Genomic DNA, 27,361 nt, shown 5'->3' with positions numbered 1-27,361 from the left:
CTAAGCAAGATAAAGAAAGAGTCAAGAGCAAAGAACATGTAATGTTATGCTCATTGTTTAGCTTTATATTCGCATTGAGAGATTTCTGTTTATTAAGTATAGCTTATCTCGGCCTAGTGTCTGAGCAGTTCCCCATTCTGATCACAACATTGGCGTCATTGTGGGGTATTATCTCATATTAAGCCCTTGCACTGCTCTGACAGTGTCCTCTCCATGACCCCTCAGAGTGGCCGCTCGCTGACCTCTCTTACTCCTGCCCTCTGTACCTTCTGTCTCACAGGCTCTTCGTCACTTCCTATGCTTCTGCTTACATAAAAAAGTAAGCGTAATTTCTTTTTATGCCATGCTATATTTGTTTCTTCGGGACTCAATTTTAAAGGCATGATTGACAGAATTACTATAGCAGTCTCTACTGTTTTGTCTTGACCTCATACAATAAAGCTCTAGTAACCTTAGATTAGCTTTGGCTTGTGCCAAATGTTTTTTTTTTTTGTTTTTTTTTTGCTCAGGATGACTTCATAAAGGCATTATCTGGCTTCTCGTGGGCTGCTCGTTGCGTGCACTGCTCTGGAGTCGGATGCGGCTGCAGTTTGTAACCGTTGTGAAGGCTTAACTACTAAATGCTAGCTGGTCGAGGATCAATTGTAGCAGCAGTTGTCTGTGAAGTCTGCAGGCAAGGCTGCTGTGGCTCCCACATGACATGCAGTCTCCACACTGCAGCCTTTGAAGCGCCTGAACTCTTCACCCCTGTCTGAGCAGGTCGGCTAGAGAGCAGGAGAATAGAGAGATTGAGAGAGTAAAGGATGGGGGCAGGGATGGAGAGATGTGGAATAGTTGAGTAGGGAGAGGGAAAGACTAGGATAACAGGAGGGGGGAAGGGGGTGCGGGGTGTTTGGGGGGGGGGGGGGGTTGTCATTTAGGCTCCAGCCAACTCTCATCTCACTGTCCTCCCCCAGTTCTTTTTTTTCCTGCCTCATTCTGCCATCTTCTTTCCTATTTTACCCTCGGGTGTTCTTTTTCTATCACTCTGGTAGTCTTTTTTTCCCTCTTTGCTTCTGCCCCCCGTCTTCCTCTTATCATGTCAGTCCAAGAATTTCTTCATATGCTTTCATTGCATCAAAGAGGTGCTGTGATTTTGCGAGCGATAAACCACTAATTGCGCGCGCCTGTTTTTATTTAAGCATAATTGCACATTTTTTGCCGAGTATGTTTCGTCAGGAAAGCGGACCGTCAGGGCCACGCAGATTCAAGTCGACACCTGGGGTCAAAGTTGATCACTTAAAAACAGAACATCACACAAACTCCAGTCAGTCTCAGTCTAACTCAAATCTTAAGTGGCGCTGCGCGAGGAGGAATGGGCGGTTTAAGAGCTTTTATAACGACATAAAAAGCATGCAGAACAAACTCACGTACGTCGTAACCGTGTGCAGCGTCAGACTCCCCACTGAGCTTTCTTTTGTAACCTTTTCCGGCGGTTGATGATGGTCACTTTAGGGGATGCATCCATCAGCCCGCTCATCAAATATGACCCACATGGATTTGTTTAAAGAGTTTCAAAGTGGAACTAAACCTCGCTGAAACTGGAAGTGCGATGCTTATTTCAACAGCAGCCAGAACAACAATGATGAGCACAAGTGCACTTGAGTGTTGCACCTGCTCTGCCATAAACAAAAGACTTTTACTGTTGACGTTTTCTGGAAAACAAGCAGTGCTCATTGAAAATTTGCAGTAAAAAATAGTGAAAATAATTTCAGTTGAATACCACAACCCAGATATGATTTTTTTTTTTTTTTAAATGTTTCTTTTTTTCATAGCTTTGTTTCCTTCCTGTTGCCTCTTCTATTATATGCAAAGAAAGACTCAATTTAGACTTTTCTCATAATATTGGTTCACTTAAATATTTTAACGTAATCTTAAGAGGAAGGAAAGCACAATATTTATTGAAAAAGGGCAATGGAACGTTACACACGTGTCCTCACGGTGAGGTAAACTGATTCTATGTCCTTATGGCAGCTGAAGTATCACAGAGGAACCTTCTGCTCCAGAGGGGATGAAACATAGGCACAAGGGACACACACACACACACACACACACACACACACACACACACACACACACACACACACACACACACACACACACACACACACACACACAAAGTCCTCTTCACATACAGACACAGGCAGACGGAGGGCTGCTTTTTATGGCTTCAGAACATTAGGTCATGACCCCAGCGAAAAAGCCATAGCTATTATCAGCACATGAATGAGGCCATATTTTCATTTTTTATTTTGTGGCAGGTAGACTTTTCATCTGGTCTGCCTTGATGTGATGCTTTAAGCGTGTTGTCTGCGTGTTAAGCAGCATCTCCGTAGTGGCTTTAATGGTATTTGCATGTTTCACTCAGAATTGGGAGCTCAGGACCATATAGAATCCTTAAGTACATGGATGTTGCGGATTTGTTTTTCGTGTTTTCACAGCGCAGCGGTCCTCTTCGCCGCTGTCGTTAGGCTGGTGATCCACTGATGGAAGCTCGTGTGTCCCTTGGTTGACCCTTACGGTGCAGTGAGCAAGCCCCGCCCCGCCCCTCCACCCTCCTCACACTCTGCTCCTCCATCAGCCTCCCCTAGGTTACTCGGCCAACTCAAGCCACCTGATTAAAGGATTAGCGGGGTTGATGGTTGTCACTGTACCCCCATCATGCTGGTTGCTACCAATAAACCAGGCACCTGGCTTTCAGGGAGGAGGCAAAGGGGTGGATTTGGCGACAAAAGCACAGTCGCATACACGAACACACTAATTAAGTAGAGTCTCCTCCGTCCTAATAATGTTCAGGGGGTTCAGTGCCCGTGGCTCAAGTTGGTCATGTAGGGAGACGAGGGCCAAGGTTAGCACCGGGTTTGTATATCCCCCCCTCCCTCCCTTCACTTTCTCCTGCTCTTCTAACCTCCCTCTTGCCCCTCCCCTTGTTCCCACCGTCCTGCCAAATTGATATATCCCATAATCAGGCCGGGTCGCAGTGTCAGCCACCTCGTACGAACCCCACTGTTTTGTCCTGCACCTGTTAGTCAAAACACAGAGACTGTACCTCCTCCCATCAAAACTGATCAGAGATCCCCGTCAGCATTTCAGTCCCTGGATCTGCCATCGGTGTAGCTCCTCATCAAGACAATGAATCTGACATCACTGTTTCATTTGTGATAGTTTCCATTATTTTCATAGCAGCTTCCAGTTTTTGTTTGATATTCACAGATAGAGCAGTGTGTGAGTGCAGATGAGCTCAGGACATTCCTAACAGCTGCCGTCTCCCTCTTGACTATTTTTAGCTTGCTCACTATTCAAGCTCGTAAGAGAAGTGAGACAATGGCTGTTCTCACCTTTTAGACCATTGTTAGCGTGCCAGAAAAGACCTGCCAATTGTTATAAGAATAAGCTTAAATGAACTACCCTTCAGTTATGGTTGGGTTTGTGTTTTTTTTTTCTGCCATTGCCGTTTGTTTCAAGTGAAGCCGTATGATCATGCTGGAATTATCCTCCAAGCGACAGCATGGCAACCCAGTGCCCTCTTACCCTAATAACCACACTGCTAGATTACTGACTCAGCTCTGCTTTAGAGGAAACGCTCGGGTTTTGCGTGTATTTGGTGTGTTTGATTTACTTCTACATACAAATCTGTGTACACCTAATGAAACCCTTTCATTTATGTTCTGACCCGTCAAGAGGATTATGTGGATTCTGTGGTTAGATATTTCAGTTTACATCATGACGCATAGGCATACTAAGGTTGTACTTTATATGAATAAATATTTAACTAGAAGGGTGAAGCCCCTTTCAATCAGGCTTCAGTTTTGGATCAGTTCGTGAATAAGCATCCAGATCTCCCCTTAAATCTCACTAGTTTAGAATTACTTAGCAATTTGTAAATTACATTAATAAATAAAGTAACAGTCTGTCCAAGTAGTCAGAGTTAAAGATGGGGACAGTTAATATTTAAAGCCTCGGAGCTGACTCTGACATAAAAGTACTCTATTAATCTTTTTTTTTCCCAGACCGAGGTGGCAGCAAACAAAGTGTCAGGCTTGTTTAAGAGTATTTAAGTCAGCTACTGACATATAAGCTTCAGCCACCCAAATCTATGTTTTTCTTTTAAAGAGCAAGGATGCTTTTCTCTCATAAAATGCACCTTTAACTTGTGTGCTTGCTGATGTCTGACATGGATATAAATCAGGGCCCGCTTGTTAACATATAATCTTAATGGGATACATTTCATTCAGTATTTCACGCTTATCCCCTCGTCTGACAACAGAAACAGGAAAAGAATATGCAAATGCTCACAGCCTAATTTGAAATTCAGGTTTATTAAAATACAGTATATGAGAGTGCACGGGGTAAGAGTGAAGTCAACGAGTGTAAAGAGCTGATACTGACTCAGAATGCAAATGCACAGATTACTCTATAGTTTGGTACAACAAAGAAGCAAATATAGCACTTACACATTGTAACACCATCAGTCATGCTGACCACTTATGAATAAAATACTCAGAATACTAGAAAATAAAATTAGTGGCACTAAAATGGTTAAATACTTTTACGTGCTTCACCGTTGCACGTCTGCAACAGCGAATGTCTAATGTGTATATTCTAAGCAGTTTTAATATTTCCTCCCATCTTTGCTATATGTTTTGGTTTATAACGGCTGCTGAAATAAAACCACCTTGGAGGATAAGCAAGGGACATAATTTTGATTGAATGGCTGCAATAGCAACTCCTGGACATCTGGAGGTCCTTAACCCACACAGTTCTTTCTTTAATGAGTAACAAGCCATAAAACAGCTCAGGAACACCTGTTTAATTTCAGCAATGCTGTTCGATTAGCATGTGATGTAAATATAAGGCGATTGGAAATTCAATGAATAAACAGCAAATGTATGGTTCCTAATTGCACGCCAGTTGCCATGGCGGTGGAGCGGTCCCGCCCGTGGAGGACACTGAATGCTATGTTGCTGGATGAACAGGGGAGGGTTGTGTCAGCAAGGACGTCTGACATATACACGTATGTCAAAAGAGCACGTGGATCTGCTGTGTGGACAACACGACAAAGGAAAAAAAGCTGACATGGGAAGAAATCATTTTTCTCATTATTTTAAAGGTTGATGTTCTTCTGGTTAGCACTCAAAACAATTCTGGAAATACTTCAAAATATGTATCCATTATCCATTAAGACTGACTGCATCAGATAAGTGGATTTTTTTTTTTTTTACCGAAGAGGCTGTGAAATACAGGTTTTGGGGATAGTTTTAGAAAACATTTTTAAGACTTTTTGCGTCTGATGGCATTAAGAATGCGCATTTTTCATGAAACTAACCAGTAATTTTGCTCTCCTCCAGAAAACAACAAAGATGCCCAGTACCAGAAGGTGAAAGTGAAGGCAGAGCCCATGGAGGTGGATCCGCCCCCCGCAGAGCTCACCCCACCTGCCTCTCACCTACTGGCCTTCAGCACTTTAGGGGCGAGCGAGAAGAGTGAGCCGATGAGCAACCTCTCCGAGACATTGGGCTGTCCCCAGAAAGATCTCTTCTCTCAAGACATATCGGTCAAAATGGCGTCTGAACTGTTGTTCAAATTGTCAGGTATGCTCTCTCAGGACACTCATGTTGAAGCACCTGCAACAAACACGCTCACGATTTAGCATGACGTCTTCCTCTCACTCTCCCTGCGGCATTGCGATGTAAATGGCCTCGTAAACCGTAACCATCAAACCAACATATTTTCATTTCCCCCCCCTCCGTCAAAGATGCGTGCCACATATTGACATCCTGGTTCTTTAACGGTGCGGTCATGGAACTGACACTGAAGCGGCAGACAGCTGTTTGTATTGCTAGATTAAAACAGAGCTTTGAGGTGTATCCATCACCCCCCAAGAGAAAAGGCAGAAAGGTGTTTCAGAGTGTGTGTGTGGTCAGACCGCATTCTCGTCTAGCGTCTGATTTGTTTCACTTAAATGCCATTAGAGACAAACAGGCTTGTGTTAAATCTCCTGCCCCCCCCCCTCTCTCTCTTCTTGCTCTCACATATATTCACAAATTCACACATTGACAGTTTTTCTTTTCCCACACCGTCTTTCATGCACACCTTTACACACTCGCACAAGGCCCCATGGGGAGTGGTGTCTGCACAAATGCCCCCTCTTCCCTCCTCCCTCTCCTTTTCTCTCATTCTCTCTTCTCTCCCTTGACTCGTTTTCAGACATGCCGGCTCAAGCACACTTGGCTGCACATGCCCCCCCCACCCCCCCCACACCCCCTTTCTCCTCCTCCCTCCCTTTACATTTCTCCTGTGCGGCATCTCCATGGCAACGTAGAAAGAGACCTTCGTCCTTGGCGAGCTGTGTGACAGAGTGGGGTTTTTTGGGTACGGGGGTGGCATGTAGCGAGGGGCAGCGGATAAGGCGGGTAGAGGGGGCAGCGAGGTTACACAATATGCCCACCCAGGGAGGCCAGGGCATCACTGGCCTGGCATCAGCCACAATCACCCCCCCCCCCCTCCCCCAACCCTTTAGAACTTATTTTGAATGCGAGGGGGACGGGAACAGAGAGGGCTGCTGTCACACAATGAGCAATCAATATGAATTACCCAGAGCAGTAAGACCTCAGAGACACATCAGCAGCAAGGTCGCTCTGAACAGTGAGATGACTGCAGCTTTGAAATTCCCTTCAGTTCACTTGAAACTCACACATATGGTTCCGTTCTCAGTCATTTCGTGTAGCGCTCTTTATTAGAGTCCAGGATCTGTGCTCAGGAAATAACCATTTTTTTCTCCACTCAACACTTGGAAATGCCTTACAGATATTTCCAAAATAATGCAAAGTTGCCAGAACCTGAACACGACATGTATAAAAAAAGAAAACGTAAATAATGACTGACACTTTTTACTTTATTTTCATTCATTTACGTAATGTTTGTTTGCAAGATTTTCTTTCTGCTGCTTCATAATTAAGATTTTCCACTTTGACTGATAAAGAGCACTTCCACTAACGTCAGGAGAAATTATTACGTCGACATTTTTGTGAAATATAATAACCAAGCTTGTCAAGAGTCTGATTCGGCTCAGTAGGTGAGGAATTAATCGATCACAATTTGCTGCCATTTAATTTTAAAAAGGCACTTTGCCGTGTCAGCGAAAAAGAACACATTTAAAGTTTTTTCTTTTTCTTTTTTTTTTTTAAGTTTGGAAGACACCAAAAGCCCATAAGCAGGTTATGACTTTTATCTAAATGGTAAAGGATCACACTCTATCCAGTGCTTTGTTTTAGCTTTATCTTGGTAGTGCAAAGTGCTATGAAGTGTCTTTCTTATTCGTACCACTCAAACCACAAGCCCTCCGACTGGTGGGCGACTGCTCTGCCACCTGAGCCACAGCCGCTAAAATATAATGAAAAAGGAAAAAAAATAGAGATAAATTTGGTCTCCTGGCCCACCTGGAGAGTGGGCCAGGAGACCACATATATTGTCTCAGTATCTCCGGACACGGGGAATTTTAGGAAACTTCTCAACCTTTTTTACACTGAATTGAAACTGTCAGCTGCTGAAAACAGCCGAGCTAAGCAGGAAAGTTTTTTAGAGGAAAAAAAGTAGCTTGAAGAAAGTTGAATTGAATCTGCAGGTGCTGTCATTGAGCCTCAACCACCTCACAGCCTTCAGCGGCTCTGGGTGACTTTCTTGTGATGGGAATGCTTGAGTTGTCATCAGATGTCAGCTTAGAAAAGATAATGCAACTAATCGATATCAGTATTGCTTTGACTCAACTGACTTTATTTGTTTGTTTGTTTCCAGAAAAAGTCAGCAAAGCCAACAACCACAAAGACAACATGGTGGGAATAAACAGGTAAGTCTGTTATATTCAACATATTTGATGTATGTTAAAAAAATAGGTTTAGAATTGTAATTTTTAGCAATATATTGCATATTTCATCTTCTGATTAAATATTAAGAGGATTTAGTGTCTTTAGTGGTGGTACATCAGCTTCTCTCTGTTTCAGTCCGTTCCTGGACGAGTGCTTCAGACAATCACCCTTTAACTCACGCTCCAAGAGCTCTTCTCCCGCGGAGGCAAGCTCCTCTACCAGGGTAGCATTCCACGGTGAGACACGTGTCACACACGCACACATGCACACACAGATATATATACATACACGTGAAACATGACAAGAAATGGCAGAGGCACATGAAGGAATCGATAATAATCGCCGGCAGGTGACTGTTGGGTGCAAGGTTTTATTCTCATACATGACAGTATTTTTAATGGATTTAGGTCAGAAACACGTTGAAGGCTTGAACAAAAAAAGGTTTTCACATTTGAATCATGTAGGAGAACGAGATGCAATGTAATGTTTTCAAAACATTAATTGATAATTAATATTAAAAACAACATTGCAATGTGCCGCTGAGCAGTGTTGCCTCAGAACAAGAAGCGTTGCGCTTCGAGTCCTGGCTGAAGTCTTCCTGAGTGGAGTTTGCATGTTCTCCCTGTGGCTGCGTGGGTTTCCTCTGGGTGCTCCGGCGTTCTCCCACCATCCAAGAACATGCATGTCGGATTCACCGGGGATTATTAACTGTTCGTAGGAGTGAGTTTGAGCGTGCATACTTGTTTGCCCGGTGGTGCACAGGCAGTCTGTCATGCTTGGTGTCAGCTAACAAGGATTTATTGCATCACTTTCGTAACATAAAGAAAAAGATAATCTAAAAAGTAATAATTTACTTTTGGAGAGAGCAAGGATATCATTTACTGGAAATTGTCAACTGCATCATTCAAAGCACAGTGTCTTCAAACACGACTATCAAAAACTTTATGCTATTTCACTCAGCTTTCAGCTCAGAGACACAATGATTTCATCTCAGCGTCCGTGTACATGTTGTATAGGTGCATGGAGTTTTAGAGGCTTCACACATGCGTACTCTGATTAAATCCCTCTACCTTTTTCTTACTTAGCGCTGACATTTCTAAACTCCCCACGCATCTCCCTAACCTAAAGGCTCCGTCCAGGGCATCCCCGCGTCTTCCACTCATCCCCCGCATCCCAGAACTTCCCTTCTTGTTTCTTTGACAGTTGGAGATCAGAGGTTAATTAGCTTGTGCCAGCTTTGCCTGTCCCTCTGCCAGTTAATGAAAATCTGATTGGCTTCTGGGTGTCAAGAGTGCCCTGAAAGTTAATTCGCCAAGGCCTTTCCCCCGTGTGTTTAAGCCTCACATCCGGCCTCTGCAGCGTTCTCCTTTTTCACTTATGATCTGTTATACTTATTTCTCTCTTCCACTTGTGTCAGTCCGCTGTTTATCCTCGTGTCTCCTTTTTTTTTCTCCCTACCTCTTTCGCACACTAAAGTCATTTCACTCTAAATGGCACAATGGTCAAATATATCCTATTAGCACTAACAAGTGGAGTTAGGATTAATGAGTAAAGTTACCTCATCTGCCTCGACCCTGCTCCTGTGAGAACACAAGTTATAATGTAAAAGGACTCGTAAGTGATTGTTACAAATGACTGCTGCAACATGATTGGTTTCAAACTATTTAATTCAATAAATCTTGCATAGATTTGTACTTTTGTGGTTTTACTCAGCATTTAAGCTTCATGCATTTAAGATTTCACATGAATGTATAGAGCTCATTCACTGTGCAGAACAGCCAATCAAAGCAATCGCTCCCACTGACAGACTGGCTGCCGATTCAGCATGTTGAATCGGCAAGAAAAAAAAAACAGTTGATGGGGTCAGCAGTGCCGATAGAGTACTATAATGAAAGATGAGGGTGATGCACACACTCCCTGACTTCTCAACGCCCCGTGTGACCAAACCATGCTCTTTTGCCTTATATTTGCAGCCACAAACCTTGTGAGACAGTTATCGAGTTGCAGAGTCTGCCTGCCATGAAAGTGATTTTAGAGTAGCTGTATATTCCAGCAAATGCAGGATCTACATGATCTATCATGTTGCAGTCCAACAAGTGTTTGATGTTATTTGGTCACATAAAATCATGAGATAATATAAGAGCTTCTGCCCCTAACCAACTGTTAAAAATTAGGTAAATGCACCCTCAGATGCATTTACCTAATCTGAGGGTCACATTTTTCCACATGTGACTAGCTGCTGTGGGTTGCAGGGACTGCACTGGTCTACTTGCATGCAACTGGCCTCACATACTGCCCTCCTTCATACTTGTGATTATTGTGGCGAGCCACAGGCCTGCAGCGGAGAGAGCTTACACGAGGGATGCATTGGCAGTGACATAGTGGTTAAAATGTTAGAACTTGGGCTGCAGTTAATTATTTTCATTGTTTGCCAGGTTTTCTCTTGATTAATCATTTTGTCATTAGTTTGATCCACAGACCATCAGAAAATAAACTGTCCATCCAAGTTTTCCAGAGTTTAAAGTGACATCCTCAGTTGTTTCGTTTTATCCTTCCAAGAGGTTTGGACACAGAAGTACTCCGTTTGCACCGGGGGTGGAAAACAAAAACAGAGACAATCTATCAATTTTTAAACCTCACAAATGCCAGCGTGAGCGGTTTTTGGTTGAAAACTAAAATGATTATCAAAACGACATGCATCTCTTCAAAGTTGGGGTCGACATAATAAGCAACTTTTTTAGAAAAATGTAGTTTCACACCGAAGGTGATTCATTTAAAGTTGTTTATTTGTAGTACTTATACAGTAATCCAAATGCAACCTGCCCTTACCTTATGCTGCTCTTCACTGAACACACAAAAAGAAATATTTTTTCATTTGTAATGAGTTCAAATCTTTGAAAAGAAACAATTTAAATACACAAGTAATTGCATTTTGTCCTTGAATCAAAGTGGAGGTGCTGCGGCTTGTTTTGCCTGTCCCAAAAATCTGCAGGGGATGGTGTGACACAAATTATAATAATCTAACAAAGGCACACAACTGAAATGTACTAGTTTGCATTTAGAGAGCAAAGAGGCAATTAAGTATGTGAGACAGATAAAGCAGAAATGCTCAAGGTTGGGTGAGTCAGTGCAACGGCGGCTGAATGTCTTCTCACTTCACCATCTGTTCTTTACTGCTTGCCACAGAAATTACCCCCAAATGCTGGAAAACATTGTTTGCGCTACGTCGTCGTAGTATTCAGACCACCACAAATGCCTCATCAATTGTGTCGTGGAGTGTTTTCAACCCCTTTTCCTTTTCTACAATTATACCTGTAGAGCTTTTGGTCAAGGCCAGCTTGTGTGGCCTGAGCAAATAATGTAGAGACCAAATAAAAAATCTTGCCTCCATCTGTGAAAGTTGTTCAGCCTAATAGAGGAAAGTCCCAGATATTTTCCCCTCCCCTCTATTCATACGCCGAGGTTTAATTCAAAGCAGTGACTTCAGTTCTGCAGAGTTTATTGAAGCATCTACAGGTATTTTCTCATCTTTTAATTTTCTTTAAGGGGTAGATGGGGGGGGGGTGGCATACATTCAGGTACAACTCTACAGTTGTTACGAACACTTACGCTGCACGCTTCATGATGAAGGGCGGCTGCTCGCTGTTGACATCACCAATGCTTTTACGCTGCATCCCATTTTCAGGGTAGATGAGGAGCATCTTTCACATGGCGGCTGATAGGTTTCAGACTTGAGGGTGAGCAAATTAGCACACGGAGAATCAGTCAACTGCTTTATGGAATCCACAGAGAATGAAGTATTTCCTTTTCATGTACGCCATTAAATGATAAAACATTTAGAAAAACCAGACTATTTTGCCTGCTACTTTCTGGATTGGTGTCTCTGTGATTTAAGGCAGCCAGTGACTGATGTTCACGCTTGGCTGTCCGCATGTGTCTCAGACTCAGAGAAGGACGACGGAGAGCCGGGAAACGGGATCGCTCAGTGGAGACTACACGAGCAGCTCTTCCCCTGTCCCATCTGCGGCAAGGTGTTCGGCAGACAGCAGACCCTTTCTAGACATCTGTCTCTACACACAGGTAAACAAACCCGCACACCACCGCTACATGCCGGCTTCACCATTTGCATCTCGTTTGAATGTACAGAGGTGAGGTGTTGGGCTGGAGCGTGTTTGTTTGTGCTGCTTGCATTAAATAAATAAGGTTGACCAGACTAGATTACCCTTCCTTTAAAGAGATTACTACCATGATTAGTCTCACTGGGAAAACTGCCCGTCTAATTACCCAGCGAGAAGGATGTGTCACACACCATACACACATACACGGATACACACATGTAATTCCGATACTGCTCCAACAGTTTCACTCTTTCGCTTTCTCCCTCGTGCTTACAGACATGGGAGACTTCCTCACTCCCTTGTGACCTGATTACACTGAGTTTTCAAACTTGGCCTCTCTTTGCTCCACATTGATCCTTACCGTCCCCCTCTCACGCCTTCTTAGTTAAGAAAAAAAAAAACACACAAGAATACTCATACGGCCGGAGGGATATTATTTAAATCAAAGTAACCACGGAGTAGAAATTAATGCAACATTCCTTGGATACTGGACAAAATCACTGAGGGCACAAATGGAGGCTTGTGGACAAAATGCCCCCACACTATTGGACATGCTCTCACATTTTGCGTGTGCACACTACACAACACACACACACACACACACACACACCATCTGAGAGTGTTGGCTGTGAACAGCTTGGCCACACCACAGAGAGCAGAAGCAGGGGCATATGTCAGTGTGATGGTCTTTTTGGTTTCCCCGGCGACATAAAGGTTGCCTGGCTTCATGTCCTTGGGGCAAATGGTGTGTTTGTTAGCATGTTAGTGTGAGTGCGTGTGTGTGTGTGTGTGTGTGTGAGAGGTTGAGGGAAGCCAGGCGAAGTAGATGTGTTGTTATGTTAATTTGTTTTTGGATAAAAGGAAATATTTTTGCTTAGATTCTTTAGTGGTCACAAAGAAGAGGGAATTATGTCCACGTCTTTATGATTTTTTTTTAATGTCTTGTGTCCCATTTGCAGAAATATCTTTATGCTTCACAGGAAAGTACTTTCAGGTGTTTTTGTTTTTTTCTTTTCTTCTTCCTCTTCAGGGGATCTGATTTACAGTTGGGTCAGATGAGAGTAAAGCAGGGTTAGGTATTAAGTGTTTATGTTCAAACTTGCTCTTAATGCTCAGAGACTGAGCGCAGCTAAGAAAAAACAAAAAACAACCAAACATGTGCGGTAGCAGCTACAGTAACTGCGATCTTATGTCTGTGTGTGTTGCTTTGCAGAGGAGAGGAAGTACAAGTGTCACCTGTGTCCTTACGCAGCCAAGTGCAGGGCTAACCTCAATCAGCACCTGACCATCCACTCTGTCAAGCTGGTCAACACCGATGCCGAGCAAATCGTCGGCGCTGTTACAGCCGACTCCACCGAGCGCAAGAATTGCCCTTACTATTACAGGTACTGCGAAGAGAACAAACACAACCCCTGCGACTCCTCTAGATGTAACAAGCACTCATAGAGACTGGAAGTCGGCATGATTGAGCCTTTGTTTGTTTTATTTTATTTTGAGTGATTAACACATATCTTTAGCCTGATGGCATGTTTAAATGTGTGGATATGTAGTAATATGTAGGTAGATGTCATCAGAGGGGGACTGGCATTTTGATATATATTACCATTCACCTCCTGGCTAAAAGTTCAGATGACAGATAAGAAAGATGCTACTTTCATATCTGTCCTGTGAAGCAGAAGCAGCACAGAGTTTCTTTAGCATAAGAAGTGATAGCAGGGGTGAAGAGGAAATTGGGCTTTTCTAAAGGTAACAGAAAATGAGCCTCCCAGTAAGTCCAAAGTTCCCTACTTGACACACTTGCTTAATACATTAAAGCAAAGATTAAAATTTCTCTGGGATGTCCTCTTAGACATTATGACATCCCAGGCTGCAGAAATTGTGTGAGAAACCAGTTAGTAACGATCCATTGGTGAGATTTAGATCTGCCAGTAGTTTTAAACTCAGACGCAGGCGTCCTCCGCTGCTGTCCAGTCCCATCCAGCCACGCATGACTGCTTTTAATGATCTCCCTCCCTGCAGAAAAAAAGACACATATAAATCAGCAAAATGTTGCTCTTTATGCACTAAATATAAGTCAGCCTCTCCATTTCCAAAATCCAGTTTGAATTATTTTAAATCATTTTAATGGCATCGAAAGGAATTTAGACGCACCGAAGCTTTTGCCAATTTATGCAGGCAAAAAATAACACCAAAGCTGAGCGTCTCCCTCCTCTCCCTCTCACCATCTTCCTTCTTTTCCTTCTCTGTTCTCCGTCCAGCTGTCATGTGTGTGGTTTCCAGACAGAGCTGAATGCCCAGTTTGTCAGCCACATGTCGCTCCATGTGGACAAGGAGCAGTGGATGTTCTCACTCTGCTGCAGCGTCTGTGACTACGTCTGCATGGAGGAAAGCGACATGAAGAGCCACATCAGTACCGGACATGCAGGTAAAGACGGCTTGCTTTTGTTGAAATAGTCCAGCTCAGAATAATGCCATGAATGATATAAGGTCCTAATTCCATGTATTTTTTATTTTGTTACTTTTCTTTTTTATCTTGATGGTTTATTTTGCCAATTAAAAATTCATAAGTGAGGTTTTTTTTTTTTTCAACTGATGCGAAAAATATTTGAAATAGTTGCAAAGACATGATGATAAAAATGTCAGCCTATTCTTCTTTCTTTTGCTCTCGAAGTTTTCTCAGGTCTATAATGAATAAAAGAAAAACGCATTATCGGACTTCGCAAATCATTTCTGGAGAAAATTTGAAAAATTACTTGCACCGTCCAAGAGTGGGTGGTAGTTTTTACACATTGTGACTCTTTTTCGCGGTTCGGAATAAAAAAAAAAAACGCAGTGCAGTATTTGGACGACAGTTCTGAGTCTGCACTCCAACACTCAAAGTTTAAATTTAGGCAGCGACTGAGGGGAAACGACTGGCTGTCAGCAAAGGAGGCTTTATGGATCGTAGCTGTTTTTAATACCTGTGAAATCCAAGTTCTGTGCAGCGCAGTAGAAACATCATGGAGCTGCATCTCCAACTCTGCTGTTGCAAAGGTTTTAATTATGACCACTTTATTCTCAGAATTCAGACAAAAATAATGATCCATTTCAGTATCACTGAATATAACACTTAAATCGAGTGGATGTAGAAAAAAACAAACTGTTGTGTTGAAGTGCAGTCGACAAATCCGATTGGGCCAATTTCTGAATATTTATGGTCTGTTTTTGTGAGGAAATCAGCATGGATTGTTTGAAGAAAAAACAATGTTACACTTCACAAACACGCGGTTCAGAGGGCGCAGGGAGAGACGAGCAGCAGAACTGTGTTTCACAAACAAGCCTCCTCCGATTGACCGTCTTTGGACTTTTAAAGCTGCCGGTCTGAACCTCTGCTGGTCGATATCAGTTGTTTTTGTCTAAAACAGCTTTGTCCAATTTATTGCTGACATTTGTTGCTCTTCTTCTGAACCTCACGTATGTTCATTTTTTTCTTTGTGGTGCGTGTGTGTGTGTGTGTGTGTGTGTGTGTGTGTGTGTGTGTGTGTGTGTGTGTGTGTGTGTGTGTGTGTGTGTGTGATTGTCCAGCCCAGACAGCTGAGGGGTCTTTCATAGGCTACGGTGGCCTTGTTTATCTGATAAGGTTGCCCCTTATCGTGCCTGAGGGGAAAAAAATCAATAGGCCTTGGGTCCTCAGGAGTCGAGCAGGGTTTACGATGCCATTGTGGCCATCTTTTAAGCCTCTCAGCTTGGCGTGGCATTTATCTCTGTCTCACAAAAGATGAACACCACCAAACAAATGCACAAACGTAGACAAGTACAGCTTTTAGTCACCTCAAACCGCATAAACCCCACATCCTGCATTGTTTGTGAGGATTTGAATGATTTGTCAGGATCCAGCCGTGTTTGGGGAGGTACCGCAGGCTGAATGTGCAAACCAATTACAGCTCGACTTATGATGGATGTTTGACGGACGATACACATTGAGTTATCTGGTGACTTCTGTTGGCACCCTCAGGCAGAGTTCAGAAGGTTTCACCGCTGCTTCCCTCTCGACTGCCAACGCTGGGGTTCAAGTTTGGTTCCTAATTCTGTTCCTGTCGCATAAATGTTGCCAGCTCTCACAAACACATGTTTTTTTTTTTGTCAAAAGATGTCTTTTGTTGGATCGGAGTAGCATCTTTGCTTTGGCATCAGCCTTTAGATAGTTGTGAAGAAGGCAACACTGCAGCGGAGAGCCATAAGGTTGCTTCACATCTTTATTAAAGATCCTGCTGCCAGTGGCTCTGGTATGTTGAGATTTGATTGAAAGAAATTATGAATCTTCTATTACAGAATAATTATGCCGGGTGAACGTGTGCACTGCATGTAGACATCCCTTCAATGTTTTTTGCTTGTGTGTGCCTGTATTGAAAAGGTAGGTCAGCCACATCAGGGCTCATGCAGGTTTTTCTCTCTCCGTACGCTCCCTCCTGAATGAATGCCCTTTGTTTAGCCGTGCCCTGAGATACTCCCGCCATCTTAGCTCCTTTGGCCATGACCCGGGGTCCTCAGCCCTCCCTCGCCCTGCCTCCCCCCTCCTCGTCTAATTCCCTCTCTCTTCCCTGTGAATTGTGAACTTAGAAGAGAGGATCAATAAGAGCACACTGCCTCTTGATTGGACTGGCAGCAGGGCCTCAGTTGAGGCTGCCTATCTTTATTCTTCTTGTGTGCATCTCTGCACATGAATACGGGAGCAACAGGAAAAGATTTTCTGCGTGATTGACAGTCCACACAATTCGTGCAGATTTTTAAAGTATCACTGTTCAATGTTTTCATTTTTAGTTGGCACAAATTTTCCATCACTTTTTTTTTTTTTTTTTTTTTTTGATCACATTGACAGAAATTTCTCGTCTTCTACCGTCTGCCCTCGTCTGTCAAGGTCTGAACTCAAGGAGCCCCCTCAGCGAGACCAAGAGCACCTCATCGTCCCTCTCAGCTCTCAGCGATTCACTCAACAGCTCTGAGAGCGGAGACCTCAGCCATGGAAACGAAGAACTCAAGAGTCTGCTGGCCCCACCCTCCTCTGCAGGCAGCCAGGCCAGCTCTGGCAGTCACTCGGGATCAGGAACCGAGGAGAAGTCCGACAAAGGCAAGGAATTCTGGGAACGGATGGCAACCAGATACACTTCATCATTTTAAAGTGCATAAAAACTTGGCTCCCGCTCTTTAATATTTCTCTACAATATCAAATATACATGATTACATAAGCCAAAATCAAAGCTTTGAAGACATCTTAAGATATTATTTATTGATTGTTGGGAGGACTCCCTGCATGAGCTTTGGTCAGATTTGAATTAGAGTGGACAAATAAGTACTCAATCCAGATTGGATGCCCCTTTTACTTTTTAAAGTCTGACGGAGAAACCGCGAACCAAAAGACTTCAGACTTCACGTCCACCGACCAGTCAACGCGCTCTTCTTTTTCCACTCTCTCCCAGGTTTCGAGTGCGTCTTCTGTAATTTTGTGTGCAAGACGCGCAGCATGTACGAACGGCACCTCCAGATCCATCTCATCACGCGAATGTTCGAGTGCGACGTTTGCCACAAGTTTCTGAAGACACCCGAGCAGCTGCTGGAGCACAAGAAGTGCCACACCGTCCCCTCCGGAGGGCTCAAGTAAGGAAAGCAAGTACAGACAGAGGTTCCTAACTCCACCAGCCTCCCCTCCCATCCCTCAGTTCACTACACAGAGCAACACACACACACATGGTATATACACACTCATTACCTTACTGTACATCAGGGATGTGCTGACCAGGTTAAATTCATTCCAGCTCATTTTGGTTTAACAAAAAAAAAACAACAGAAAGCTGAAAAAGTGTCTTAAATGCACGTATGATAAGTTAACATGTTTGAGGGAAATCGCAACAGTTTCAGGTATTTTGCCTGTCTTCGTTAAAGGTAGAGTAGGTGCTTTCAAGAGGCGTTTTAAACATATTTTTTTGTGTTTGGAGATGTAACAAACACCCAATTACTTCATTTATGCCAACCAATTAGCCTTAAAATCTAGACGTACTGCTAGCAAATGTAGTTACCATCCATTGGAGCTCATTCACTATGCCTAAAAGTCTTGGCGTGCCGATAGAATCAGTCCATCCTTGTGGGGGGAGTTGAACTTGACGACAGAGTGGCGACGTTGTAATCTGGATGTTTGCAGTGTAAGTGACGCAGGAGCAATCAGCTTTGGCATCGATCATTAAAGGTTCAGACTTTTGCTTCCAAAATTAAACAGGAGACTGTACTTGGATCAGTTCTTTGCGAGGTAGATGTATTTGCTGTCGTGTCGACAGCTTACAGCAAAAGTTTAAAATGCTCCTCTACACAACATACTCTCCGGTTGACTCGATTCCATTGCTTGTTGCTCTGATTGGTCATAGCACTAATCAACTGCGTGCAAAGGTAGTTTGATAAGCAACTGCTACATCTTTCTAGATACGGGTCTAATCTATCAGGCAACAGGAAAATCAACTGGATTTTCTGCTTGTTTCTGTGGTAATTACAGGCTCTTCTGTCATTCATATTCTGGCATTGGCTGTGCAGAGCAGTTGGGTAATATTGGCAGTTTGTAAGAATGCACAAAAAAACCCTTAAAAAACAAAAATGAGTGAACATTGGAGGGGGTTTCCTTATAGCGACAGTCGAGGGAGCAGAGAAGAGACTTTATACCTTATTAATCCACAATAATTAGATAATTAGACCTTGTAGAGGTCTATTGCTTTGGGCAGGAAGGATCTCAGGAATATGTAGTAACATGAGTTATGATGCTGAAACACCAAAGACCAAATTCAGAGCTCGGTTGTAGAACGTGGAGCTGTTTTATTTTGTTTTGGTTCATTTTGCTGTTCACTGACTGCCGTCAGAGTGAGTTGTTGTTGCAGAGTAGTGATTCTTCTACCCTTGCGATTTTGAAATTCAGTCAATAACAGGCGAGTGTTTGTAGCATGTAGCAGCTGGTCACTGATACTGGTTTTCTGCTGCACATTGGATTCTCGTCTTTTTGCGGTGTGTTATCCGCTTGGTGATGGAAGTGTGTTTCGGAGCTTTTTCCCCCTCATTTATCTGGTGTGCTGCGTCTGTATTTTATATGTTAGGGCTGGGCGATCATGGCCTCATATCAACATCACGATTAAATCGAACATCAATTACAATTAATTAACCATTATTTTGCGTTCAGTCAGAGTTCATTGTCGCGGTTTGCTCTGTAAATATGATCGGCTACCAAAAACCCCATATTTTTCTCATGAAAGAGAATATAACTTTCTGATTTTAAAATAATGAAAAGGAATAAGGCAGAAATAAACTATTTACAGGTATTAATGCAATACTTTGTTGAACTATTGGAATTAAAGCAGATATCACTCAAAATGAAAATGCCTTTTAAGCAAGACCACATTTTAATTTAGCAAAAAAATAAATAAAAAAAATTCAATTCCAACCAACAAAGTAAATTATTTAAAATCTTGTCATCTAGAATCGGAGAAAGTAACTTAAATATCTTATGAACACATTTTTTAAATTGGCAGGTGAAAATTAGAGAATAACTTGCATCTTTTGAATGAGGTCACATTTTAGTTTTAAAGTAAAAATCATTTTTCAACAGCAGAAAATAAATTGTAAACCAAGTTTTTAAACACCACCATGTACAAAGTAGGAAATAACCTTCACCTCTTGCAGACAAAATAACATTTAAGTAGTAATATATGAAAAGTAGAAAAGTAGTTATATCTCTTGTAAACAAACATTTAATGTAAAACCAAGTGCAACAATTTGAGTTCTCTTTGTTCTCTTTGGATACGCAAGCGCACGTTTACATATTCAAAAGTTATGATTCTGTATGTTCAAAATCCTTCTCGCTCTTGCAGGTTTTCCAGGCATCACCTGCTTCACTTTAAACTGCCTGTACATTTAATGCGTAATGTCGAGTGATCAAAAAGGATCAATGATTGGTTGTATAAACATCAACCCAGCCTACTGTTGTTGTAACAAAAAGGGCACACCCTCTTCTCAGGATCCCCGGATATTTCACTTTAAAAAAAATGATCTAAATTAACTGCCTTCCTTTGCCTATAGTCTACCTCTTCATCAGGGTTCTTTTTATTTTTTTTTATTTCATCTTCCTCGACAGTGACAGACACGTGGAAACGGAGTTAATGGACAGATGTACGGTCAGTTTGGAGATATTTTTAGCAACGAGGCTTTCATCAGTTAACCTCGCTTTAATGTTCATTATCTGCTGCCAGCAAATGAAATGATACAAGCTGTAGTTTTGCTGCTTGACAGCTTCTCTTGGCAAGTGCAGCTGATTAGGCAGTGGTCTGTGGGTCTGCAGTGGCCGTTCTGAGCAGAAGGGAGAGTGGAAAAGAGATGAAAATGGGCTTCCCCTCGGGGTCTGTTGTTCCTCTGCCCACAGCTACGACACACATGCCAAAGAAATATATTTGAGGAAATCTGAATTCCAGAAGGCTGCTTTTTTTTCCTCCAGATAGACACTTCTAATAGTATATTACACAGCTGATTATATCGAATTTGCTGGCATAACCCTGGAAGATAATCAAACAAGCACTCAGGCTCCGTAAGCACAAACATGTGATCACTCAAAAACTCTTGCTTGCTGTCAGTGTTACTACACACCAAAGGCCTAATATTTTTCACATGTAAATATTTGAACACGTGCATTTATGTTTTGCTTTTAAAGCATTCTGATAAGGTTTTGTTTAGAAAATATCAATCTAGTGGTAGTCTCCCTCACATGCCTCCCTCTCCATCTCCATTCCCAAAGGAGCCTTTGTTGTACTGTGACACTTTTCTTTTTTCTTTTTTTTTTCGTACCATTTCAGGCCTGTGAAGCTAACACAAAGTCCATCTGCTGACCTCTGCTCGCCACACACTGATGATGGCAGTTTAGTTTTAGTCTAATCTTAGAAACGCACCTTTAGAGAGATTTAAAAACTGATTACACATGGAAACGTGTGGAAAAAATTCTAAAAAACACATTGCAGAGATTCTTTTTTTTTTTTGAAAGATCAGTCTCAAATGACATGAGCCATGTGTTTGTTATTAGGTCCTTCACATGTGCATGTGCAGAACCATTCAGTTTCATTATGATTATCACCTCATCATGTCATAAACAAAACTCTTACGTTTTGCATATTTATTTATTTTTTTCTGCGCGGCCATCAGTGTAGTCGGCATGTTCAAAACATGTCTGGAAGTCTTGTAGAAAAACCTGCAGATAACAGAACACAGATACACGAGAAGCACCTTCATAGCTGAAAGATCACCACGCACCATCTTACTTCTAGCTGTGGTGTTGGTAAACACGTCTAAAGCAGCGTTTAAATGTTCCCTCTGTCTGCTGTAAATGTTTCTGAAGCCAGACTGATTTCTTAATAAGCTTATACTTCAAGAAGAACGACTCAAGTAGTGGATTTCATTTAATTGATGTGCTATGTGAGGCTTATTTTAAATGCAGCTTTATTTTTTTGTTTTTTAATTCATGTAAACCGTGTTGAGCTCAGCTACCAAAAGCAGACGGAGCTCGGACAAACAGGAGTAGATGGACGTGTACGTCTGTGTGCACATGAGCAATGTGAAGTGTTTATGTGTAGGAGTGTGTAGAGAGGGAGAGAGGGCCTTGACCATTTTGAGGTTTTTCTGAGGTGATTCTGTTCTGCAGGGTTTGTGAAGCGCTTTGGGCCCCAGAGCAGATGAAAGGTGCTATTTAAATGTAAGTGCCACTCATTCCTTCATTTCCTTCATTTCCTACTGCTTCAATCTTTTCTCCAGCCTGTCACCACACGCCTCCCTTCCTGACACCACACACATACCTGATCACCTCAATTTTCCCACCATTTAACTGCCACACACACCATTATTGAGCACATAGAACTGTACATCGTACACTGTTTTCCTTTATCTGTCTTCCTCCTCTTCATCATTTTTGTCTTTAATGATGTCAAGGTGTGTTACATGGATGTGAGCGTACGCTTTCCTTTCAACTGTCTTCTGTTTTTGTGTGTCGTGTCCTCCCTCCTTCCCTTTTGTCGCATTAACCAGGTGCCCTTTTTGCATCTACTCCACCAATCGTCCAGCGGCCATGGAGTGCCACCTGAAGACGCACTGTAAGATGGAGTACCGCTGCCGCATCTGCCAGGGACTGTGGCCCGACCAGACCTCACTGGAGGCCCACATGCGGGGGCACCGCCTGGGAAACCACTACAAGTGTGAGCAGTGTGGCTACCTGTCCAAAACGGCCAATAAGCTGATCGAGCATGTGCGTGTGCACACGGGCGAGCGGCCCTTCCACTGCGACCGCTGCTCTTATAGCTGCAAGCGCAAGGACAACCTCAACCTGCACAAGAAGTTGAAGCACGCGCCGCGCCAGATTTTCGGCTGCCAAGAGTGCCCTTTCACCACCACACACCCCCTCGTTTTCAGTCGCCACCTCAAGAAACACCAGAGCGGAGAAACGGGGGAATCGGACGGAGGCTTGGGAGGAGGACGAGGAGGAGGGGAGGAGGAGGAGGCAGAGGGGGAGGAGCTGCCACTAGAGGGCACGTCACCGGGGCGTTCGTTGTTTCAGAGGAGCCAGGAGAACTTCCTGTTCGGTGGAAGAGGCAGCAGCGGAGGGAGTGGGAGTAACAGCCCCCTCATGAGTCTGACGGCGTCTCAGGCGCTCCAGTCCGTCGCTCTGTCGCTCACGCTGGGCAAGTCCCAGAAGCTGGACCCCGGCAGCCCCCGGCACAGCCTGGCCGGCACCAACGGCGGCGACGCCGGCGCCAACCGCGGCGGCGTGAGCAGCGGCAGCCCCTCCCTCTTCACCTCCTCCTCCCGCCACATGTTCGATCAGTACAGGAACTGCGACCGAGCCCACCTGATCCCCCTCACCACCCTGTTCACCCACAACAGCCGCTTCACATTCCACTCGCACCTCCACTCCAGATGCCGGCCGGCCACGTCGCCTCTGCTCTCCTCTTCCAAGTCGGCATCCCCCTCCTTCTCTCCCCCCTCGCCGTTCTCCCACAAACACTCCTTCCTGGCCTACCTGGGACTGATGGAGAGGGCCAAAACTGTCTGACCTCGCTGACCCCCCTCCCGCACCCCCTCCCCCCTCAGCCCTTCACTCCTGGGACAGTGGTGTGAGTGACACCTGACCGCTGCAGTGGGAGCAATGTTGTTTTTTTCCAATCAGACCAGCAGAATAAGCTGGACCAGACAAACATATTAAAGAAAATGGAAAAAAATAAACAAAAACAAAACAAACATTTATAAGAGAAAAACGCTGTACATGCTATAACGCATTTATATCAAGAAGCTGCTTTTCTTATCAGTTCTATCGATTGAATTATTACTACTTCAAATACTACACTCTATTATTTTGTTTTGTTTTGTTTTTTTTAAGCATCTGAATGACCCGGACCCAGTGGCTTTATCTGACGAACCTGACGTATCTCAGTTTTATAGCTATTTTCTGTAGTCGTTTGACGAGATAAAAAGTTGAAAAACAAACCTTGCAAGTGCTATATTTTAGTGCATTTTTGTCCCTCGCTATTATGCATCAAGAAAAGCATGCCTGTTTCTGTGTTTCAGCTAGCTTTGACGTCATTAGGAAGCTGAATTCGAGATATCCTGAAGTGTAAGCGGTGCAATGTGGACAGAATCAAAGAAACAGAATCCTTTTCGCCGAAAAAGGTCACGTTTCCAAAACAAAGCCTCAGACCACGCACTTAATTATTTATCAAACTTGTACATAGTTTTATAGCCCCTTGTCCCCCCTCGCATCTTTTTTTTTTTTTTTTTCTTATTTTTGTTGTATTTTTGTATAATGGTGAAACCGTGTTGTGCGTTGCTGCTGACTGATCTCACTTCTGTCTCAGAATCAGTCATTTTCATAAATTGTTGGATTATTGTAATAGTTTTTATGCTCAGAAACTAAGCTGTGATGATGTAAAGATGGAAAATATTCAATTTTACCTATCATGAGGAAACATACATTTATTATAAAATAATTTCAATATAAATGCAAAGTCTTGTCAATGCATTTGCACGTACCGGTGAATAAGCAGTAATATCTTACAGACAAGGAGTTCCCAGCCTTTTTTTTTTTTTTTCTTCTTCCCCAGCCGACTGCTTTTATGCTGACAGCTCTCTTGCGATGTGTTGTCAGTATGACGCCAGCATTCAGTGTGAGCTGTTAAGCATATGAGTGCAGATGAGCATTACCAAAGCTATTTCTTTTACTGAATCTGTGGGAGCCCTGAACTTGTGTCCCAGCAAGTAGACGGCCCCCATCAAGGCATAAACAGTGAAGGGCATGTTCAGGAACAAGTCCAGTCCAGCTCAGACTCCCAGCTAAGGTTTGAAGTGATTGAAGGTGCAGCTACGTGGACTGTCGTCATAGTGACCTGCTGGTTGGGGACTCCTGTTATGAAAGAAATAGCATATGACTATATTTCTGAGACCAGGTTGATATCAGCACAGCATTATATGCAGAACTATGTATCACGCACCCGTACCTAGAAGAGATATATGAGATAACTGTTTTGTGGAGGCGACCCGCCCTGGGACCCGAACCGCCCGCAGCCGGGGTCGCCACAGGCCGATTCAATGGTGCTTTTTGGAGCTTTTTGTAATTTTTTTGTGTACAAAAAAAAAGAAGAAAAAAAAAACTGTTCCAAAATGACTTGAATGAATGTATTTTTGTTTATGTAGATGAAAAAAGATGCGATACAGAAATGTGAACGACGGCGGCGTCTTCTGAGCTGGTAAAGACGGGAACGTGGGTGTGTTTGGTGGCCTTTCTGTGTCCATTTCTTTTGGTTTTGTTTTAATCTTTGATTTTGTTTTTATGTTCACTTTTTTTTTTCTTTTCTTTTTTTTACTGAGCCTTGTACATCATATTAAACATTTTCTACTAACATTCATAAAAAAAAAAAATCCATTGTGAGGATAAAAGCTCCTGTAGGTGCAATGATGAAGCAAAGCCATGCATTTGTACAGCATTGTTTTAAATGGCGCCGGCTTCTGTTAGGTTGGCAGACATGGTACTGCTTTCTGTCCCCCCCACCCCCCCCACTCTCCGTCAACCTTTTGAGTTTTAATTGCACTTGCTGTAGTTGCTTTGCAAGCCAAAAGCACTTAAACCCTTTTTTCTTTTTTTTTTTTTTGAACACCCCTTAGTTTCTGGTAATTCTGTTGGTGCAAAAAGGTCTGCCTCTGTGAAATCGGAGAAAGTAAATGAACACAAATTGCATGAATTAGACAGTAGAGGTCAAGCTCCCCCCTGGGAACTAAAGGTCCCAGGCTAAATTGTTTTTAGCCAATTTTGCACAGTGCTGCACTTTTTGATTATGAGAGTATGTATTTATCCGTAAAACGCTCAAAAAAATTGTTTTTTTTTTCTTTTCTTTTTTTGCGAGGTAAAGGCAGCGTAGTACAAGTATATTATTTTGAAAAAGCTTTACTTGTCATAAGTTGCGCTTGTGTTTCTAAGTGGTCTTCAAGCCAAAATCCTATATTTGTAATGGGATTGTGTTTTATTCTTTATTTTTTCCTCATTGTCTCTAAATGTGTGTCCATAAAAATGAGCTGATGTCACGTTTGTTTCTAGTCAAATCTTCTGAGGAAAATGTTAACGGAGGTGGTGAATTGTTTCGACCAAATTGCGACTCGCCGCAGGATGTGATGTTAGGATTGAATCCGTCACGTCCTGTTTCTGAAGCGACGCCCTGATTTTCCACCCCACCCCTTCAACAACTGTTTGTTTTATCCTTCTGGCTCTGTCAACATTTAGCATGCTGTCCCTGGAGAGAAAGGAGCATCCTTCCCCTCACGCACGCACGCACGCACACACACACGCACGCACACACACACTATCTACGTTATCTTTTATACTCTAGTGCCACTTGGTGGAAGGAACCACCTGAGACTTCTGAGAATGAGTCAAACTAATTGTCAGGGTCCATCAGAAGAAGAAAAAAAAACAAGATAAAAGATAAAGCGAATGTTCACTTTTGACATCTTTTTTTAAATGTCTGCCTTTTAATACAGCGTAATCATGAATGGCTGCACTTCTTTCTTCCCTCTTAGTTGGAGTTTCATGTTGAAAAGGGTAACAGGGCCCCATCCTTTAGAAAGCCAGTATTCTTGAGCACTTATCTTTCAGTTTTTATTGGGTTCTTTTCCCCCCAAATGTTCGCAGTACAGCGACCTTTCTTCTCGACTACCTTTTTTCAGCACTTCAGAATATGCATGACATTGTCCTTGCTGGTCCTTTAGCACTTAATTATGTTGAAAACTAACTCCTTTGGTTGCATTTAGTTTCTTCACACTGCACTGTCTACAATCAGTTAGCTTTAAGTTTTGGCTGTATTTTTTTTTTTTGATTGAAATAAAAGGCTCAGCTATCTTAACTTTTGGCACTCTGAAAAAGTTGGTATGTGCTGTACAAAGCTTTTTTTTATTACTCCATTGTTAAGGCTGTACAGGGTTGTGACAATAACTGGTAAATAGATCATTTGTACTTTTTTTTTTTTTTTGGTTTTGTATTTGTTTTCTTTGTTTGGCATTATTTTATGTTCAACTTGCCAGATCTAAATGTAACAGGATTTGAAAGTAAAGCTTACATCAGATATCATGTCAGTTGTCCGTTTTTCTCTCTATTCATCGTGTCATTCATTGGACGATCAATTAACTCTTCTTCAGTTATTTTTTTAATCAGTCAATCGGACCAGATTTTGTTGCTTCCAGTCATATATGCCGTTCAACATGCAGCTGGCGGTTTTCATCATATTTTAGATTTTATTTACCTAATGAAAATCAGTAACGGTAAGCATGGTGCTGCAGGGGTTAACACTTCCTCCTCTCACACACACACACACACACACACACATCAAGTCTTGGTTATGGTAATCTCTTGTTTCTGTGATGGGCTGCACAATATATTGATAATTTATCGTAGCAATATCATAATACATAATATGCAATAAATGGTAGCCTATTCATTTCCAAATGCCATGCACTTACACTTTAAATATCAACCATATATATTTGATCAATTGCATAGAATCTTAAAACACCAGTTTAGATATGAATTTACATTAAATGTATTGGGAGCGTTAATATGACAGAAGGGAAAGAAAAAAGTGAGAAAAATTACAGTGAAGATGTCAGGAGTCAGTTTTAGCTGGAAAGTAGAAATACATCGACTCCAAATACTAGTATTCTCTTATATATATATATATATATATATATATATATATATATATATATATAAAATATATATATATTCTGTTATATAAGTCATTCTGCCATTGTAATTTT

The 27,361-nt window shown here is 42.5% G+C and overlaps 1 protein-coding gene across 1 annotated transcript in view; it reads left to right on the top strand.

Moving 5' to 3' along the window:
- Positions 1–26,675, top strand: part of znf827 (zinc finger protein 827) — a 68,426-nt gene extending 41,751 nt beyond the window's left edge. The window contains exons 6-14 of the mRNA XM_061718331.1: positions 5,388–5,630; positions 7,834–7,885; positions 8,040–8,140; positions 11,847–11,984; positions 13,236–13,407; positions 14,281–14,447; positions 16,920–17,129; positions 17,479–17,656; positions 22,097–26,675. Coding sequence (XP_061574315.1) covers positions 5,388–5,630; positions 7,834–7,885; positions 8,040–8,140; positions 11,847–11,984; positions 13,236–13,407; positions 14,281–14,447; positions 16,920–17,129; positions 17,479–17,656; positions 22,097–23,117 — 2,282 coding nt within the window. The 3' untranslated portion in view covers positions 23,118–26,675. The remainder of the gene's footprint in view (positions 1–5,387; positions 5,631–7,833; positions 7,886–8,039; positions 8,141–11,846; positions 11,985–13,235; positions 13,408–14,280; positions 14,448–16,919; positions 17,130–17,478; positions 17,657–22,096) is intronic.
- Positions 26,676–27,361: the final 686 nt, after the last annotated feature.

Source organism: Cololabis saira, chromosome 1, assembly GCF_033807715.1.
Source record: "Cololabis saira isolate AMF1-May2022 chromosome 1, fColSai1.1, whole genome shotgun sequence".
NCBI classification, from domain to species: domain Eukaryota; kingdom Metazoa; phylum Chordata; class Actinopteri; order Beloniformes; family Belonidae; genus Cololabis; species Cololabis saira.
This window is presented reverse-complemented; position numbering and strand designations above follow the sequence as displayed.